A 19291-nucleotide genomic window follows, 5' to 3' on the forward strand; every position below is an offset into this window, starting at 1 on the left:
ACTTTCTTCCCTCTACAGGGAATAAGGCTCCCTTCTAACCCTCTCCTGCTGCCCTCTGGCCATGCTGTATCACAGACTGTACACACCAGCTAAAATCTTTTCTTGAGATGTGACACAGAACTGAAGCTCTCAGTGCTTGGAACTTTTTTTCTTTGCTCTCTCTATTCAAATTTATTTTCTCCAACTCAGTTTTATGTTGTGGGCCTGTCACATTGTTGAGCTGACTGGATTTGTTCATTGTACACACACGTCTGCATGTATTTAAGGTGCATGAGGAGTTTCGTATGAACTGCAAACAAAACATTTCTCTCTGTAGTTTAAGCTAGAGTATACTGGCATTTCCTCTGCAGATGAGTTTGGTTTTGGCACCACCATCTCTGTCAAGTTCAACTTAGAAGTTTGTTTCAAGTAATAAAAGTACCTGACCACATTTACATAAGTATCCATTCTTTCATGCTACCAGTATGAGTAAGTTTCAGCATAATTCTTTCTTACGCAGAAATTTGCTTGAATTGGGGATGCAAATTTAAATTGCTATCAAATTAAGAAACCTCTTAGAAGTTTCTGTTCGGATTTAATATTTGACTTTCTGTGTAATGCAGTGCCAGTAACTCTTCTGCTTGGTAACTATTAAGAGATTTCTCTTGCATGCAGTCTGTCTCCAATGGGATTTCTCTTCAATTCAGTGTCAGCATATCTGACCAATTTTGTATAGTCTGAGTATGACACTTCATAAATTAAAAAAAAAAAAATCTGTTGCACAACAGTTTTCAAGCGCAGTGCCAGGGATGACATGCTGCAGTTCTAGATGAACAGGCTACCCCTGAGCTGGGATTCTAGACCCCTGTGTGGGAGAATTTAGGTTTCCAAACCTTTGAATTAGTGGAGGTAAGATGCATTTAACTTGATAAGACTGCCACTGCCAGCAGCTTCCTCAGAAGAGGTTTCATGATAAAACTTCCTAGTTGGAGAAAAGGGCCCATTCGCTGACAGTTGTTGTATAGTATGGAGTAAGCTAACTATCTATATTGTCTGTGTAGGCATTTTCTTTTATAAACAGGTGTCTCACAATAGTAATATACCATTTTGAATAGTTTATGAGATGGAAAAAAACAATTGCATTTTCTAGTTCATTGCCAGGCCGGTGCAGGATTTTCCTGTACAGTATGTTCCGTTGTGCTTTTCCCAATAAAGGTTTACACGTAAGAGAGAGTTTCCACCATTTTCAGTGATGAACTGTTCCATTTTCCAGCATATCAATATTTTCCTTACATTTATCCTTAGCTTTATTTTTCTTAATTTTATTTGATTGCTTCTAGTTATGCACTTTCTCTACCTTGCTAAATAATTTCTCTCCTTCCTTGGAGTTTTCATCCTTTGAATATTAGTAGATGGTTCTCATATTGTTTCCATAATTGCTTAGCAAGCTGTACATGTTTAACTCCTTTCATCTTTTTCCTAGTCAATCCCTCCATCTCCCTCAACAGCTTCGTTGCTGTTCTGTAAGCTCCCTCCAGCTTGTAAATTAATAATGAATTTAAGTTAGATTAACTATGGCACGGTCTCCTCGCCTCTTCCTGAAGATAAGACCACAAGGTGCTACATCTTTTGTGGGGATGTTCTTCCAGATAGGCACTGCCAGAACACAACAGTGCTCCCTCCTTGATACACGCTTGATCCAGACACCATGCAGAGGGGTGTTTATAGACCCTTCCTAGGGGGGTTCCAGAATGGCACCAAGAGCTGAGAATCTGACCCATTGAGCCTAAAAATAGCTTTGCTGCTGTCATGGTATAATTTCCCAATCTGAACCTTAGAGTCCAAAAAATGGGGTACCAGCATGAATTTCTTTAAGCTTAATTACCAACTTAGATCTGATAAGCTGCCACCACCCAAAAATATAGTGTTGTGGGGCACTCTGGTCCCCCCAAAAACCTTCCCTGGGGACCCCCAAGACCCAAATTCCTTCAGTCTCACAACAAAGGGGAATAAACCATTTCCCTTCCCCCTCCTTTCTTCCTCCCAGATCTTTCCCACCCTGGGTACACCAGGAGATCACCGTGATTCAAACTGCTTGAATCACAACACAGAGAAGTCAGGTTTTTTTCTCCCCCTTCTCCCCCCGTCCCAGGCTTTTCCTCCCTGGGTTGTCCTGGAGAGATAGACAGATTCAAGCTCCGTGAATCTAAAACACAGAGGAAATTCACCTTTCCTCCCCCATTCCTCCTTCTCCCTTCTCCCACCAATTCCCTGGTGAGTACAGACTCAAGTTCCTTGAGCCTTAACAGAGGAAAAAATTAATCAGGTCTTTTAAAAAAAACTTTTAATAAAAGAAAGAGAATAAAGATAATCACTGTAAATTCAAGATGGAATATTACAGGGTCTTTCAGCTTATAGAAACTGGAGAAAAGCCTCCTCCAGCAGAAATACAATTTAAAATACTTCCAGCCAATACACATTAAAACTCTACCAGCCAGATACACATTTGCAAATAAAGAAAACCAATTAAAAAGACTAAACCGCCTTTCTACTTGCACTTACTTCTTGAATAGAAAATTAGAGCCTGTAGTACGTCTGGTCACTCTCAGATCCCAGAGAGAACAACAGACAAAGAAAAAACACACAAACAAAGACTTCCCTCCACCGAGATTTGAAAGTATCTTGTTTCCTGATTGGTCCTCTGGTCAGGTGTTGCAGGTCACTGTTTGTTAACCCTTTACAGGTGAAAGAGACGTTAACCCTTAGCTCTCTGTTTATGACAGCTGCCATGCAATTAACTTTTTTTTTTGTCATTCTCATTACATTAACCACCAAAAATCTTGTTTCAGGAGAACATTGATCATTTGAGTGACATATCAAATAAGGTCCCTTCTAGATTAGTATATTACTACTAACCATAATGACATACATTTATTTCCATTAAATGAAGCTGTGGAGAAATAAGTATTCACGGTAGTTCAGCTCCACATGGTTGAACGTTGGGCCCTTCCTGTATAGCTGGGGAAATTAATTTACTCTATCTCTGACAACCACCTCTAATGTCCTGGGACCGACACAGCTACAATTACACTGCATAAAACAATGGAAGATATTGAATTTAGCCATCTGAAGTGGAAGCTCCACAACATAAAGAAGAAGGAAGTAAAACTTAACAGCAACATCTACTACCTGAGAAAATGCAAGAAACAAAACATCATCCCCAGAAGTCTCACCATCTATAATCCTCTGACTCCTACGTACAACTCCAAATATGCTGAACAACTCTGCAGATGGACTTCAGAAAAACTGAGGAACCATTTACTGCACCTCACATACTCCAAAAGGAACCACCTCAAACAAGACGACATCACATCTCCCCCACACTGGAGGAAAATAATCCCAGAAAGTTACCTGCGAATCATGCAAGAAATCCAAAGCAATTATCAAAAAAATCTGATGACAATCATTCAACACAAAAACAAAAAGTGGAACCAACTACTCCACAACCCACAAATACGACCTCCAGGAGAAACCATGGCACTAGTACCCACCACATGGACACTACACAACACCCAAACATCGTCAGTTTATCAGGACTGCCCCTCACTGGAGCTGAATTATCTGTACTCTCTAAGAGACTGGATCTCTGTCTCACCACAGAACCTGATACCATCCTAACATATGGAGAGCTAAGAGAATTCTACCATCATCTCCACTTCACAGAATTCTTTTACAATAATGACACCACTCACAATTACCACTTCTCCACTAACAATCATAAGAAAAAAAATCATCCAACTGGAAACCACAGAATGGATGAAACTACACTCTTGATTGTTACATTGTTTGCTTCAGGAAAAAAATGACTGCAAAATCCTTAGCAAACACATCCACCATAATCACTCCACTACTGAGAGGACAGCCAAACAGTCCCTGAAATCTAACCACCAGTTAGTGATCAGACCAACAAACAAAGGGACACCATTGTAGTCCTCAACTATGATGACTTTATTAGCAAGTTCAATCAACAACTCCGACACCACCTTCTAAAAAGAGCTCAATGAAGATACCACATCACAATTTACCCAGGAATTTAAGGACATCATCAAATCCTTCCCCAAACAATTCCAAGAGAATCTCTTCAAACTCACCTCCCCCCACCTGCCAAACTCACCCAGGGACCTTCTACATGCTTACCAAGGTATACAAACAGGGGAACTCAGGCAGACCCATCATATCTGTCCACAGCATTCTTACTGAAGGAATATCAGGACTCTCACAAACCATCCTGAAACCACTCATACAAAGGGCCAGCTTCCTCCAGGACAATAGTGTCTTCCTCCACAAAGTCCATAACATTGTCAGTCTCCCTCAGAATGCCATCCTGACCACTATGGATGTCACTTCCCTGTACACTAGTATCCCTCACAATGACAACATAGCTGCCTACCTCAAATATTTATAAGACAATGTACAACCCTCAGGTATCCACTCCAAACATGTCGCCAAACTCCACCATTTCATCCTCACCCATAACAGTTTTACATTCGACAACAAACACTTTGTCCAAACCATGGGAACATAAACGGGTACTAGGATGCTCTCCAAAATGGGCCACCTTGAAGAAGAATTTCTCAGGAAATGCAACACAAAACATATAATATACCTGAGATACATCGATGATATTTTCATCCTCTGGACAGACATCTTAAACTCCCTCATAGATCTATACCACAACTTCAACAACCACCATTCATCCATTAAACTCTCTCTGGAACATTCCCACACCAATAACTTTTTCCTGGACACCACAATCAACTTCAGCAATGGAACCGAACAGACATCCATATACAAGAAACCCATGGATCACACACCTACCTTCATAAATCCAGACACACCCAGAATTCTGTTTTCTACAGCCAGGCACTCAGATACTACAGAATATGCTCCCAGGAGAAAGTCCAGGATATACACCTTAACACACTCAAAACCACCTTCACCAAACAAAGACACTCCACAGAGAAGTAGATCGCATCATGGAATGGACCACCCAAACACCCCCAGGAGAACCTGCTTCAATACAGAAATAACCCCCCACACAGCACATCCCTACTTGTCACCTAGCACTCCATACGGGAACCCATATGGTGTATCATCAAGCAACTACAACCCATACTCGTTGGGGAAATCTTTCCTGAACCCTGACTTCTGGCATGCAAACAACCTTCCAGCCACCCCCAGCTCATCATCAGAAGCAAACTCCCCACAGACCAGGACGCACTGATTCAAAGAGTCACCAAGACCCTGCCAGAACAACAAATGCAAAACCTGCAGCCATATCTCCACTGCTACCATGATCAACACCCCACACAACACACCTTTCAAGATGCATAGATTCTACACATGCCTATGACAACACGTGGGTTACCTCATCCAGTGCACTAAATGCCCCAGTAACAACTACATGGGTGAAACCAGAAAAATCACTACTGTCGCCAGTGAACTCTTTCAGGAAAATGGTAAAAGACAAAAATACCCTATGATGCTGTATGATTAAAGATGACCCTCTGTATCATGGTTGCTACCACTGTTATACAGTTGCAACAAATCTTGTGCAAAGTATGTCATGTAAGATGTCAGTGGAAAAGTTATGATTTACTAAATATAATTATCCTGTTTATATGTATGTATCATCTTTGTATCTGAAGTTATGAATATTGGCTAGGTACTTGCATCTTAAATCTGTGATGTATTCCTGGGTGACACACCTCAGGATAAGATTTACATCAGGCCTAGAAAGCTATGTGTTGATGGCCTATCCAGAACACTCCACTTTCACAATGGGGCCATTGAAGAAACTTATCTTGTCCAGACAGTGCTTCCTGAGGATGCATCAGACAGCAAGGAGCCAATGGCCACTCCCTGTGATTCAGCAAAACATGTAAGGAGATGCAATATGTTCATGAGGCCCTGGACTCCAGTTTGGCCAATAACTCTCCACAGACAGGGGCTGTGGGCTTTGCTTGGGATGGTAAATTTCCATGCACATGGCAAAGGATATAAAACACCTCTGAGACATCTCCATATTGCCTCTTTCCTGATATAACTCTCTGGACCGTGGATTTACAGCCAAAAGGGGGATCTGAGGGCCATACAATCTTTTGGAAGTTACCAGAGAGACTTTTCAAGCCAGCAGTCTATACCAGTGGTTTTCAAACTGCAGGTTGCGACCCAGTACTGGGTCACAGAATGTAAGGCACTGGGTCGCGGCAGCTCTGGTCAGCACCACCGACCAGGCCATTCAAAGTCCCATTGGCGGTGCTGCCCAGCTAAGGCAGGCTAGTCTCTGCCTGTTTTGATACCATGCTTCACCCTGGAAGTGTCCAGCAGCAGGTCTGGATCTTAGGGGGGGGGGGGCATGGGGCTCCACATGCAGCCCCTGCCCTGAGCACCAGCTCCGCACTGCCACGGGCTGGGAATCAGCCAATGGGAGCTGGGGGAGCAGTGCCTGCAGGCAAGAGTCACTCAGAGCTGCTTGTGCGCCTCCACCTAGGAGCCGGAACTGCTGCTGGACACTTCTGGGGCACAGCATGGTCTGCGGTACCAGGACAGGCAGGAAGCCTGCCTTAGTGCCCCCGCCGCGCTGCTGCCTGGGAGCCGTCCAAGGTAAGCCTGTGCCTCAACCCACTGCCCCAGCCCTGAGCTCCCCCTGCACCCCAAACCCCTTATCTCTGGCCTCACCCCAGAGCCTGCACCCCCAGTCGAGAGACCTGACCCCTCCCACACTCCTGCCCCAGTCAAGTCCCCTCCTGCACCCTGAACTCCTCATTCCCAGCCCTCAGCCCTGCACCCTAATCCTCTGCCCCAGCTCTGAGCCCCTTCCACACTCCAAACCCCTCATCCCCAGCTCCATTGGATCGCAGGCATCAACAATCAGCTGGGTTGCCAGAAAAAAAAGTTTGAAATCCACTAATCTATACCATCACTGCTACAAACCTGATATAAGAACTTTGCAATCATTTGTATGTGTATGGTCCATTAACCATTTATAACTCTTCTTTTCTTTTATTAATAAAATCTTTAGTTAGTTTACTAAGGATTTGTTGACAGTGTGATATTTGGGTAAGTTCCGAGATTCATATTGACCTAGGGGGTCTGTGTCTGATCCTTTGGCATTAGAAAGACCATCACATATGGTGAAATGGGTTGTCAGTAACCTCTCACTACATTAGATTGGGCTGTCTGGATGGGAACCAATGGCTGGAATGCGTAAAGGGGACTGTGTTTGGCTTCTGGTTAACCAGTGGGGCACTACAGAAGTTCTTTTGTTTCTAATTTGGTGAATCTAATTTATAGAATAAACCAGCTTTTGTGGATTGTCTGCCCTGCTTCTTGCAGACATCTGGTCATACACCCTAACACTTCACAAAGTGATCACTCAGTATCTGACCTGTCAGTCCTCACCTCAAAGGAAACCTGCACAACACTTTGAAAAGACAAGCCTGGTAATTTAAATTTATAACTCTGCTAGACCCTAAAAATCATGGACTGAACAGACACACTGGATTTATGGCTTTTTACAACAATCTGTAAACCACCGATCCCCCCAATATTCTGACTGCAAAGGTGATAACAGGCCACTCTACCTTAAATGGATCTTTGAAATATATGCTGATTACTTGTGCTAAACAATTTGTTCCACCTTGCATTTAGCTGTGATGCTCGGAGTACCTTTTCCAGACCTTAAGAATAGCTCTATGTAGCTCAAAAGCTTCTCTTTCACCAGCAGAATATGGTCCAATAAAAGATATGACCTCACTCACCTTATTTGTCTAACCATCATATTCACACAGTTTCAGGGCAGCAGAGCCTAGTGTGGGGTTTTCCATTATCAGCAATAAACTGGCTGAAATGCAGGTGCATGCTGTTGCACCACTCTGTCATTCTAAAACTCCAGCTTCGGCCATGGAGCTCCTAGAATTCCATCTTCACTCACCTATGGCCCCATCCTGAAAGATGCTGAGAACTCTCAGTTCCTCATGATGTCATTTAAAATTGAGAGTGCTCAGGATTAGGCCCCTGAATCATCTAATCTGAAAATATTAGATCATTTGAGAAGGCTGAGTGATTTCCTAACTTCTCCATTTAGTAGAGAATGTCTTTATCCTTATTTTGATTTAATAGAGCATTCCAAAATTTTTCACACAAGGGACGTATGAAATTGATATCTGAAATATAGGAAACTAACTGCTTTATTGCATTGAGAAACACGGGGGGGGTGTTTGTTTTTTGTTGGTTGGTTGGTTGTTTTTTTGTTTTTTGTTTTTGCCATGGTAAATACTTGTCACCAAGTTACCCAAAATGTATTTAATTTTTTTCATCCTTATTTGCATTTCAGTTTCTTTGCATCTTGGTTGTGTTAATGCAAGACCGGCTGTGACTACTGCAAGAGGTTTAGGTCACTGTACAGTGTATTCTTTTTAGTACATTAATGGAATGCCAAAAAAAAAAAAGAGAAAAAAAATAACACTAGAAAGTAAATGGTGTAGTTTGTTGATCTCCATATGGTGAATTGTCTCAAAGGTCATAAAAGGTGGGGTGGGGAACCCTGTCCTCTGGTGGAGCAGCTGGATTTACATCACATTTCCAGATTGTTTACTTTGGCATGCAGCCAGATCTGCATAATTTTTCTGTTATGCTTGTTTGATGGATAAAGGGGAGGTGGTAAGGGTGATTTCAAGGAGTGGCACTGTAGTTTTCTTTTTATTTGTATTAAAGGGCTTTTTAAGAGAGTTGAAGATTATAAACTAGTCTAACTAAAATGTAAGTAAGTGCAAAACAAAGTGAAGGTCAGTTGCATTATCAAAACTTCGCTTAGCTTGAAGTCAGGAAGGCAGGCCCATTTTGATCATAGCCTTGGCCTGCACTTTTTCCCAAACAGCAGATATACTTTTGTATTTTTACAGGCAGTTTGTTATTACTAATTAACAGCAGTTACTGTGAGGTAAACTGACAAAAGCCAAGAAATCTAAAATGCTCCTGAACAATCAAAAATAACCACAATGGGCTTGAGGTTGCCCTCCCACAGAAGAGCTCACTGGAGAGGAAAATCACATCTGGAGACTGCAAGAAAAGCCTCATAAAGTTTCCTGCTCCTCGTCTACAAGGGCAAAGGGGAAGGGCAGTATACGTTTGCAGCTTCTCAAAGCAGAAAGGGGGGGGAGGCATACTGGAACTTAAGAATCTGTGTGGTAAGCAAAGGACAACTGCACACAGCTAAGAATCCAGTCTATGCTGCCTGCAGGCCTCTCCTCCCCAGTAGCAGCCCAGCTCTTTTAGCATTGCTGCCATTGGCAGAATTCCTTGTGACTGAACACAGGCGCCTCTTTCTACTGGAGTTAGCAGCCACAAAGGGAAATTGGTGCTGCTAGAAGTAGAGATTTCCCAGTGGGGTCCCAGAGAGACCACGTACAGAGAATAGCTGTTTCCAGTTCTTGCCCAGTGCCCCACATCCCTCCTCCTGCCTCTAATCTGTATCCTGTTTTGGAGGAGCTCCAAGTCAAATGGTCACACAAGGGAGCATGCAATGAAGGCACAGATCTCCCTTTCTTTTCTTCCTCTTGTCCCCCTCCCCCACCCCACACCAAATTATGCTTTTCTCTTGTCTCTCAGAACTGGAGAGGAACAGCAGGCTCAGTAATTGCCAAGCAGGAGTAAGGGGAAAATATTTCCCTTAAACTTTTTTTTAATCACCAAATACATGCTAGACACTGTGCAGACAAATATGAGGACAAGGTCCTTGTCCTGAACATTTGCAATCTAACTAGAATATTACTAAAATAAACATAGCTTTGGCTTTGAAGGCTCTTTCGGTTTTTAAGTAAGAAAACCTGGATTGTAGCTGTAAAGTATATTATCTAAGGCTTGCACTCACATAGCTGTTGTTCTATGCTTCCAGTCATCTGCATTTTCACAGGTATTATTTTATTTATTCTATTTTGCTGTGTGGGTATCTTTACATAATGAACACTCTTATAGGGCCCTCTAGGTAGACTCAATATTTTTGCCCAAAATAAATATCTTGTGGCTTTTATAGCTGGTTAAAGATATTACTGTGTTCCCTAAAAATCATTGTAGATCATTCCTGTTGGGTGAATAAGTAACTGTTGGAGTCCACAGAGTTGTTTCACTGTTCCTCCTAGAAACTTTACCTTTGGAGCTGTTCATCTATCCTATAACATACATGTAAATAATTCTTCAAACATTTATATATGGGCTCCGGTCCCGTGAAGCGCTTAAGCATATGCATAGATTTGTTCACATTAACAGCTCCACAGACTTCAATGGGACAGCTCACCTGAGCAAAATTATGCACATGTTGGTGCTATGCGGGATTGGAACCTTTCTTTGTAAACTACAATGGCTTCCTTTGGATATAATACTGTATAGACCGAAAGTAGCTTTTTAGTTATATTAAACCATGGTGTTGAGCTGTCCATGGTAGTCTTGCCTCAACATGCTGGTGTGCTGTGTTTTGTTTCTACTTTGCCCAAGAAAAGGCAGTTACCAATAAATCTTCCCTCGTGGGCAATTTAATTTAACTAGCCCCTCCAGTGCCATAAAATCTCCCTTCTCCATACTCCACTGCTGTGTCCTCCTGGATCTCTCCAAGCCTGTAGTGATAACTGCAGGCACAGTAAAGTGGATACTCCAACAGCAATATCAAGGCCCCCTCTGTTGTGACAGTTAGTGACTAAAGTTGTGTGGAATATTTGGATTTTTTACTGGCAATTGGGAGGAACAGAAGGTAATCACTTCAGGGAAGGAATGAGCGGCAGAAACAGAGAAATTATCCAAGATCAAAGATCCTGTTTTCATGCAAATATTAGTGGTAAAGGATGAGGTAACAAAATATAAAGAACTGAACAGATAAAAATTAGTTCAGTTGTTTTTAAAATGGTTGTATTCTGGTGCCCCTCAACTAATAATTTATGTATCAGGAAGTTTGTGAAGGATAAGTGCTTCTTTGTAGGCTAGCAGAGTAAAGAGGTGGGGGTGTGTGTGTGAGAGAGAGAGAGAGATCACATGGTTTCGCTTCAGCGGTTTTTCTTAGCACCAAAGGCAAAATATTCCAGTAGACTTTTTAGATAATGGCAGCCTGGTACAATCGAGTTCTGCTATAACACAGAGATAAGTTTAATGACAAAGAAGACAAACTCAGAGAAGAATAAGATTCTCAAATTTTTCTTCCTGTTGGATTTGTTGATTTGTGAATAGACATACTTAATACTTTCAGGTCAATCTGAAGATGTTGGGCTCTAATAAATCACCTGAAGATGTTGAGAGACCATGGTGATGCATGTGGTATAAAAGAATGTATAAATAGACCTTCCTCCTTATTTCAAGGAAACTTGCCAAGCGATATAGGATATACAATACCTTCTTTGTCCTTGCTCTAACTAAAGGTATCCATCACTCAGAATCTCTGTCACCATTGTCTTGTAGCACTATCTTTAGACCACGGTGACAAAGTCAGGTGGAACAACGGTCTCATCTTGCTGTTTCATCTCTTATTTCATATCAATGTTATCTAATATTTTGAGATCGAGGTATCAGTGGAAGGACCAAAATCCATGAATCCCCTTTTCTTAGCTCTCCAGCCTGAACCTTTCAACGCGACTCTCAATCTTTTTTTTATAACATATAGCCTTCATTTTAGATCCAAATTTATATGTCCCACATAATGTACTGCTGTTTCCCTTTCTGTAACTATAAATCGTAAATATTGTACACTCTGCATTGGGAAAACTGTCAGGAAATGTGATTAGTTATAGAGATAAATTCCTCACCACTTTACATTTGCATCTCCACTTTGCTAAAGAAAAATTGTGGACATTAGGGAGGTTTCACAGTTAGAAGGTTAGTACTTCATAGTAAGTGGCTTTTGATCTACAGTACTGTATTTATGCACTCTGAGCAGTTCCCTCCTCCTCGCATTGGCTTGTGACTCCTCTATCCAAAAGAGGAAGAAAATGTTGGGGATGCTCAATATTGTCTCTTGGTCTTATGTTTCCATCTAGTGGAAAACTGGGAAACCACAAAAGTAAACATGCCCTTCTTCTGACCTGGCTAGCTCTTGCATGTGTTGTTCTCCGACTTTAAAGTAAACCTAATTATTGAGAGAGAAAAGACAGCTATATGCTTTTGTTAAGTGATCGATTTTATTAGGCGTTGAGTTGTTTTGTGTGAACTTATCACTTGTGAAAGGTATCAGATGGATGGAATCCTATAGACTCAGGAAAGGGCAAGATTCTTCAGACAGTCCAGTCAATGCACCTTAATTAACCATGGAGGAACCACTATTAGGGTGAGAAGTCCCCATGCATAGCCAATCCTTGACATGTCTGCTAAGGCTTTCCACTGGGCACTAGACTGTAACTCACCAAACTCATTTCACAAAGGCAAGCAAATAATCATCAGGTGGGAACAGCTGTTGATCAGTACTAGCATGCTGGATTCAGACAGGTAACACATGGGTTTGTGGCACTATATCTCATTACCAATTCCCCCTCCCCCAACTGTCTGTCTAGATTAGAACAAGAAGAAAACAAAGTATTTGGTATGTTTTTTAATTACTAGACCTCACTATTTTGGGGAACATTTCTCCCAATAGCTAATGTTTACAGCAGACAAAGAAAGTACATTAAATATTACACTGGAGACAATGCCTCTGTTGAGGTCTAATAAATATTGGCTATTTAACCTTCCAACTACTTGAGAAAAGTTTTCCCAAGCTAGGTGTGATTATGTATTTGTGTGCACTTAAATTATGCTTATTCATTTGTATGATCCTAGTTTACTCATGTAAGCGTGGCCAATTAGGAGCCTAGCTTGCCATATGCTGGCTAAAATACAAGATTAGTGCAAGCATCATTAGATAAGTGCATTCATAGAATAGCCATGTTCAAATGTACATATGCAAATATGCATATATAATTTTGAAAGTCTGGTCCGCTATACTTTGTCCTTCTTTAAAAGTTTATTATTACAAATGACTACAGATAAAGAGCTGGAGACATTTTTTTAATCAATAATACAGTAGAACAGTGCCTTAGGTCTAAAGAAGAATGTGATTTTTGGTGCTGTTGATCAGATCCCAATCTTTTTTTCTTTTACAGAACATAGGAAACTTGGAAATCTGACTGTGACAGTAAAAAAGACCGTCCCTTCTCCAGAAGCCATACAGATCCTCTACCAGCGCATGAGATATGAATATGAGTTCTACTACTATGTCAAAGAGCAGTTCCACCTGCTAAAGCGCAAATTCGGACTTAAGTCTCATAGCAGCAAACCACCTCCCAAGCCAGAATTCTTTATTCCTTCTCCCCTGGAAACTGAAGAACCGATAGATGATGAGGAGCAAGATGATGAAAAGTGGTTAGAAGATATCTATAAAAGGTGATGCAAGCACTGAGCTCTCCTCTGGTGACCCTTCCAGCTTCCTTAATATTTTTTTATTATTAAAAAAAATATTCCTTAAGTGACTGAGTTAATGCGCAGCAGCATTTAAAACAAAAAAAAGTTCCCACATGTTGGGGCAATTGAGAGACACCCGGTTTTGCGGGTTATATTTGTTTAATTTTATTATATTTTTCTTGACTCATAGGATCCTTTATATGACATATTTTAAGATGGAACCATCTGTCATCTCATCACAAAATAACTTTTGCACAGTAAAATGCTGCTGTGCACATGCACCCATTTGCAAAACAACATATATTAGACATCATTTACCAAGTAACTTTCATTAAGGAAGTTTTAATACCATGCCCGTTACTGTGGCATTGAACATCTGACACCATTTATAAGCTAGTAGGGATACCACTGGAGTGTAGTAACAACATCTGAATAGCAAGCAAATATAAAGGGTTATATGATCCAGAGCCATTGTTACAACACGTAAGGTTCAAACTATTGGACTCAAAACAGAGTAGGAAGTCTCCCCTGGGGGGCTTCCAGTGAGAGGAGTACAATCTACACTTCAAGCAGATTATATCAGGTGAAATAAACCAGGTTAAAGAACCCAGTTAACTAGAAGGGTTCACAGAGTCAAAATGGAAAGAATTATCAGTGAAGTTGAATGATAGAGATGAACAGGTAGATGGAAGGCCAAAGGGACAGTATTACGTGGTCTTGGGATTTTGCTTCTGCAGTTGAGAATGTTGCTCTTAGGCCCTGGAGGAAGAGGTGTGGTGCATAGTTTTTATTTTAAAGAAAAAAATTATACTATTGTCATTCCTTCCATGGGACACAGACCCAAAATTATACGTAGAAGTTATTCATGCAAGAAACTCTTTCCGTTAGTATGAACAACATTTCTATAACCTCAGTTCTGTGAGTCTTCATATGTCATCCGAATAATTAACAGAATTAGGGTGAAATACAGGTGAGGACACCAAATTTGGATGGCAGTGAAGTAAACGTGATTTTAAAATGAGGAATTTTTTTGTAATAAGAGACATTGACAGGTATGACTGACATCTTACATACTGCACAATGATAAAATAAAACAACAATAAAAAATCAATGTAGCATAAAAAAAACACATTCAATGGTATATTGGTATGAATGACACTGAAAGTTTAAGTATTGTTATCAGGAAACACTAAAAGGTGGAGTGAATGCGACTGAGTGATGAAATGGGGACAGTTCCATTTAAGGTATCCCCAGGATTTCTGGTACAGTTTTATGACATTTAGGTCTAGAATTTAACTTGGACAACATGCCCATACAAGCCAGTAAGTATCTAGTTTGCACTTCTAAACAGACTACTCCAATCTTGAGTCCATGCACATAGGAATAAACAGAGCTACTTACTTGTTTGCTCCCTCCCTGGAGCCGAGTGAGTGAGGGATGGGTGGAGTCTTGGCTTTGCATGCACACTCGCCCATCAGTATGGCGAGAGCAGGAGCTAACTACTAACACATAGACCAAGGAAAAAGTGCGGGAGGAATTGTGACTCCAAAGGGTGTGTCTACATCACAATGCCTCCCTACATCACTTCTGCGATGGTACAACATGTGCACCACACCTTGCACGGGGCTGTGCCTATATTCACAATTTAATACTTGCTAGATTTCTTCTAGGCCACTGGTTTTCAACCTTTTTCCATTTGAGGACCCCCAAAAAATTTGAAATGGAGGTGCAAACCCCTTTGGAAATCTTAGACGTAGTCTGCACACTTCCAGGGGTCTGCAGACCACAGGTTGAAAATTGCTGTTCTAGGCAATTTTGGCTGGTCTCTTTGGGTAATTGCTGCAGGGGAGTTTCACTGTCTATGTATAGTCTGCAAAATGGACCTTCATTTGTAAGTAAAAAGCAAAAGTTATTTTGTGATTGAGGTATGTGTACAGGCCCAAGCTATGAAGTGCTTTCCAGAGGCTTCCTCTTCCATGAGCCTACAGGGAGCCAAAATATATGGTGGACCATCTTGATCATCTAACTGGTCTTTATTATACTCATCCGCAGAGAACAGAAGAAAAGAAGAATAACTGTGTTAAGACACGATAATTTGAAGAAAATATTACAGGGGGGAATTTTATTCTCACTCCTTACATCCCAGTTGTGTGGTACCAATGCACTACTGTGAAGGAAGGCATTAAAGAAAGCTGCAAGTGGCATAGATAATAATTAACATAGTCATTAAAATATGAATCTACTGCATTGTATATTTTAAGTGGTTTCTATGAAATTACATTGAAAGAGTAATGATTAGTTTACACACTGTGGAATTGTTATATTTTGGAAAGACAATTAATAATCTCATCTTTTTAAAAACAAATTCTGTCTAAGTCCTTTTACAAGTGTCATAGCAGAATAATAAGTCACTTAACTCATTCACCCTTCCTCAAATTCACTTCCGCTTACTGTAGACATTTCAGTCTATTTTTATCTTAATTTAATGATATCTTCAACCCTGATTACTTTATAACCTAAACATAAAAACTGGTACGTGATTTATTCTCTGGGTTTTAATGTTGTATTTTTCCTAACAATTGACCTGCCTCTTCTCCCTGAATGGTAACTTCATGAATGTGTTTGGTACATAAACATCTACAATTCCTGGCCCAACAGTCCCTTTGTTTGTCATGAAATGTTTTATATTTTACTTTAATGTTTAAAAAGTACAGTTTAAGCTGGTTAATCTTTGATTTATTTATTATATCTTTCCAACACATTCCAAATTCTAAGTTGCTCAGGAAGGAGTTGATTTAAATGGTTTTATTTTGGTCTCATGGATTTTTTTTTTAAACAAAAATCACTGTTATAAACCTTTAGCCCACTACAGCTTTGCAGTAAGTGCCATATGTGTACTCGTAAATCTGGAGGGGAGGGATAAAAAGGGGGAGGGGCAGGTGTTTACTTGATGAAAATAAGAATACATATCTGTACATTAGCTTAGCTTTAAATGAAAGGAATCTTTGTTTGATATGAAATATTCTTTAACTTATTCACTACCCTCTCTGAGATTCTGAAAAAATCCCGTGTGGGAGAGTGGGGGGAGGTTTTGTTTATTGGGATGTTTTTGTTTTTAACTCCAGTGATGTTTGAAAATACAGCTTGTGCTTTTCTACTCTGCCTTGCCATAGCCTGTTTGGTTACCCAAGTTTTCCTTATCTGGATGTAATGCCAATGGATGGCACTTCATCTGGAATCTCATCCTCTGGAGCTTTGTTTTATACAGCATAATTTATTATCTAAAAAGCCATACTGCAACAGTATTCAGGCAGGTTGTTCCTGGGTGGTTAGTCTACATCTTGAATTGCCTTGAGGTACAAGGCCAAAGACTCAGTTACTTTAACCAGCTGATAAGTGCCGTGAATATCCAGAGATGCACTGCCTGGTGTGCTTTATTGCTGTGAAGTGGAACTTATTTTTATGTACAAAGGGAAACAGCTTAGATCCATACACTGCGTTTTACTAGATATTATAGGCATAAGTAAGATTATATTTGATATCCTGGCTAAAAAGTTCCAATTGTTTCCAGAGTCTAAAGCCATTTTAAAATGTAAAAGCATCACCAGTGGCAGTGCTGTCATACTAAACAGAAAATAAACCATTGTTATAGTGCAACATTCTAGGGAAAAAATTAACTTTAGTTATAATTTTCAAGTGATAGTGATGAATGGTGCATGTTTGTTACTGTTTCTCTTCCATGTGCATGGCTGCATCAGAACATCTAAAATGCATGAAGAGGAGGAGTAGCTCAAGATAACTGAACATGTATAAAATGAATGGAACATTTGGAGTATTTCAGTTTATTTTAAGTTCTTCATCCATGGTCTTTCTGATGAATTGCTTTGGTTTTGTTGTATAGTTTGATGATCAGTGCCATAAAAACGTTAAAGGGAATGATAAAATCCAACCATCGGTGAATAAATCTTCAGGTTCTAGTTGCTAAAAGCCATTGAAGTCTGACTCCTATCAGTATTTATTACAGTAAAATTAGTTTTTAAAGGGAGGGCACACTATTTGTACTGATAGGGGAAACCAGTTGGAATGGCATTTTGTACACTCACACCAAAAAGAAAGTCTATTGTCCACCAAAATGTAATTTAAAAACAAGAAGTTTAAATCCTATACAAAATAAAGCCCTGTCATTCACAACTAAGGTTGAATGGTGCTTTGTGTTTTTTCCTTAACTTAAAAAAAAACAAACAAAAAAAAACCCTGCAGTAATCCATATTAATAGCCCCAGCTCTGCAGTAGCGTTACTGTAAGCTGGAATGTTTAGGATCATTGCACTATAATACCATAGCACTTTGTTTGTTTTTTAAAGGAATCAGTGCACAGATGTCCACTGAAAATAATTCAGCATCCTGTTTGCACAAGCACATAAGCAAAGCAAGTACTCAGCATTGTTATTTATAAATTGTCATCAATGTACTTGATCTGATGTACAAATTGAAGACATCTCAGACCTTATCATAAGGAATTTCGGTCTTAGGACCTAATCCTGCAAACCACTACCAGCCGTAGTGCTTACTGCCATGAAATCAGTGGGGCTACTCTCTCTGGTATACACTGGTCATTAGTCAGTGCTTGAAAGTTTAAGCCCTTGTTCAGACACAGACAAAACAGTTCAGATGTGCATATCACACTGGAAGACAGTTCAGTGGAAAATGACCCTTAACCTGCAAAACTTGAGTAGCAGGGGAAGAAGCTCATTTTAAAGATTTTTTTTTTTGTAAGGCCCAGATCCTCAGCTGGCATGAATTGACATAATGCCATTGGTCTGGCTGCCTATATTTTGCCTCACTTATAACTCAAAAGTTGTCTAATGCATTTGCTTCAAATTGTCCAAAAATTGATGCACTCTATGCCTAACTGTGGTGTGATGGGAATTTTTACAGCTCTGTTATAACTTGTTGAAAATGGGGCTGTGTAATGGAAACGTTGACACACCTTGACTGGCAGCACAAACATGCCACTGCATGGTACTTGAAGCATTGTAGACTGGCTTTTTCATACATTTCTTCTTTCACATACAGCTCTCCTGGCTGGCAGGTGGCACAAATGTATTTGGCCACATGCTGTGCTTTCCCAAGAACAACCAGCATTAGTTGAGTGGTAAGATTTGATCAATGATGTATTTCAGTGGTTCTCAAACTGGGGGTCGGGACTCCTCTGGGGGTCACAAGGTCATGAGCTATCAACCTCCACCCCAAACTCCACTTTGCCTCCAGCCTTTATAATGATTTTAAATATATAAAAAAGTGTTTTTAATTGCTATAAGACTTGCTATATGAAAGGGGTCAACAGTAAAAAAAAGTTTGAAAGCCAATGGTGTATTTGAATGTGGATTTTGAGTATAAACATGGATTTCCTTTTCTTAGTGTGTAAAGGAAGTATGCAAGTCTGTTTTTGTATCTAAGTGATTGTGGGAGAATTTAGCTGTCTTAAAAGAGGAGATAATAGGAGCAGGTTTTATGCAAACCTTCCTCACATAGTCCTTTCAATATACCTCATCTGTAACAGTCTTTCTATTCCAATTTTGGTGTCTCTTGAACAGAGATGCCAATGGCAATGAATTGTACCCAGCTGTGTGGAAGTTTTGTGCTGTGAAGAAATGTGGGGATTAGGATAGGACCAGAGGGGATGGTCTGTCCAGTGATAAGAGCAGATGCCTGAGAACCAAGAAAATGTAAGGGTTCAAGTTCCAGCAGAAACCTTACCTTACACAAGCTGTTTGCCATTCTTGTGTCTATCCAGTTTTACCAAGTGAGTTGACAAAAGTGGGACCATGAGTTGA

At 40.3% G+C, this 19291-nt stretch overlaps 1 protein-coding gene across 1 annotated transcript in view; it reads left to right on the forward strand.

Annotated features, from left to right (window-relative positions):
- Window positions 1-17650, forward strand: part of UST (uronyl 2-sulfotransferase) — a 294956-nt gene extending 277306 nt beyond the window's left edge. Inside the window, exon 8 of the mRNA XM_075064040.1 lies at window positions 13158-17650. Coding sequence (XP_074920141.1) covers window positions 13158-13441 — 284 coding nt within the window. The 3' untranslated portion in view covers window positions 13442-17650. The remainder of the gene's footprint in view (window positions 1-13157) is intronic.
- Window positions 17651-19291: the final 1641 nt, after the last annotated feature.

Source organism: Chelonoidis abingdonii, chromosome 3, assembly GCF_003597395.2.
Source record: "Chelonoidis abingdonii isolate Lonesome George chromosome 3, CheloAbing_2.0, whole genome shotgun sequence".
Lineage (NCBI taxonomy): Eukaryota > Metazoa > Chordata > Testudines > Testudinidae > Chelonoidis > Chelonoidis abingdonii.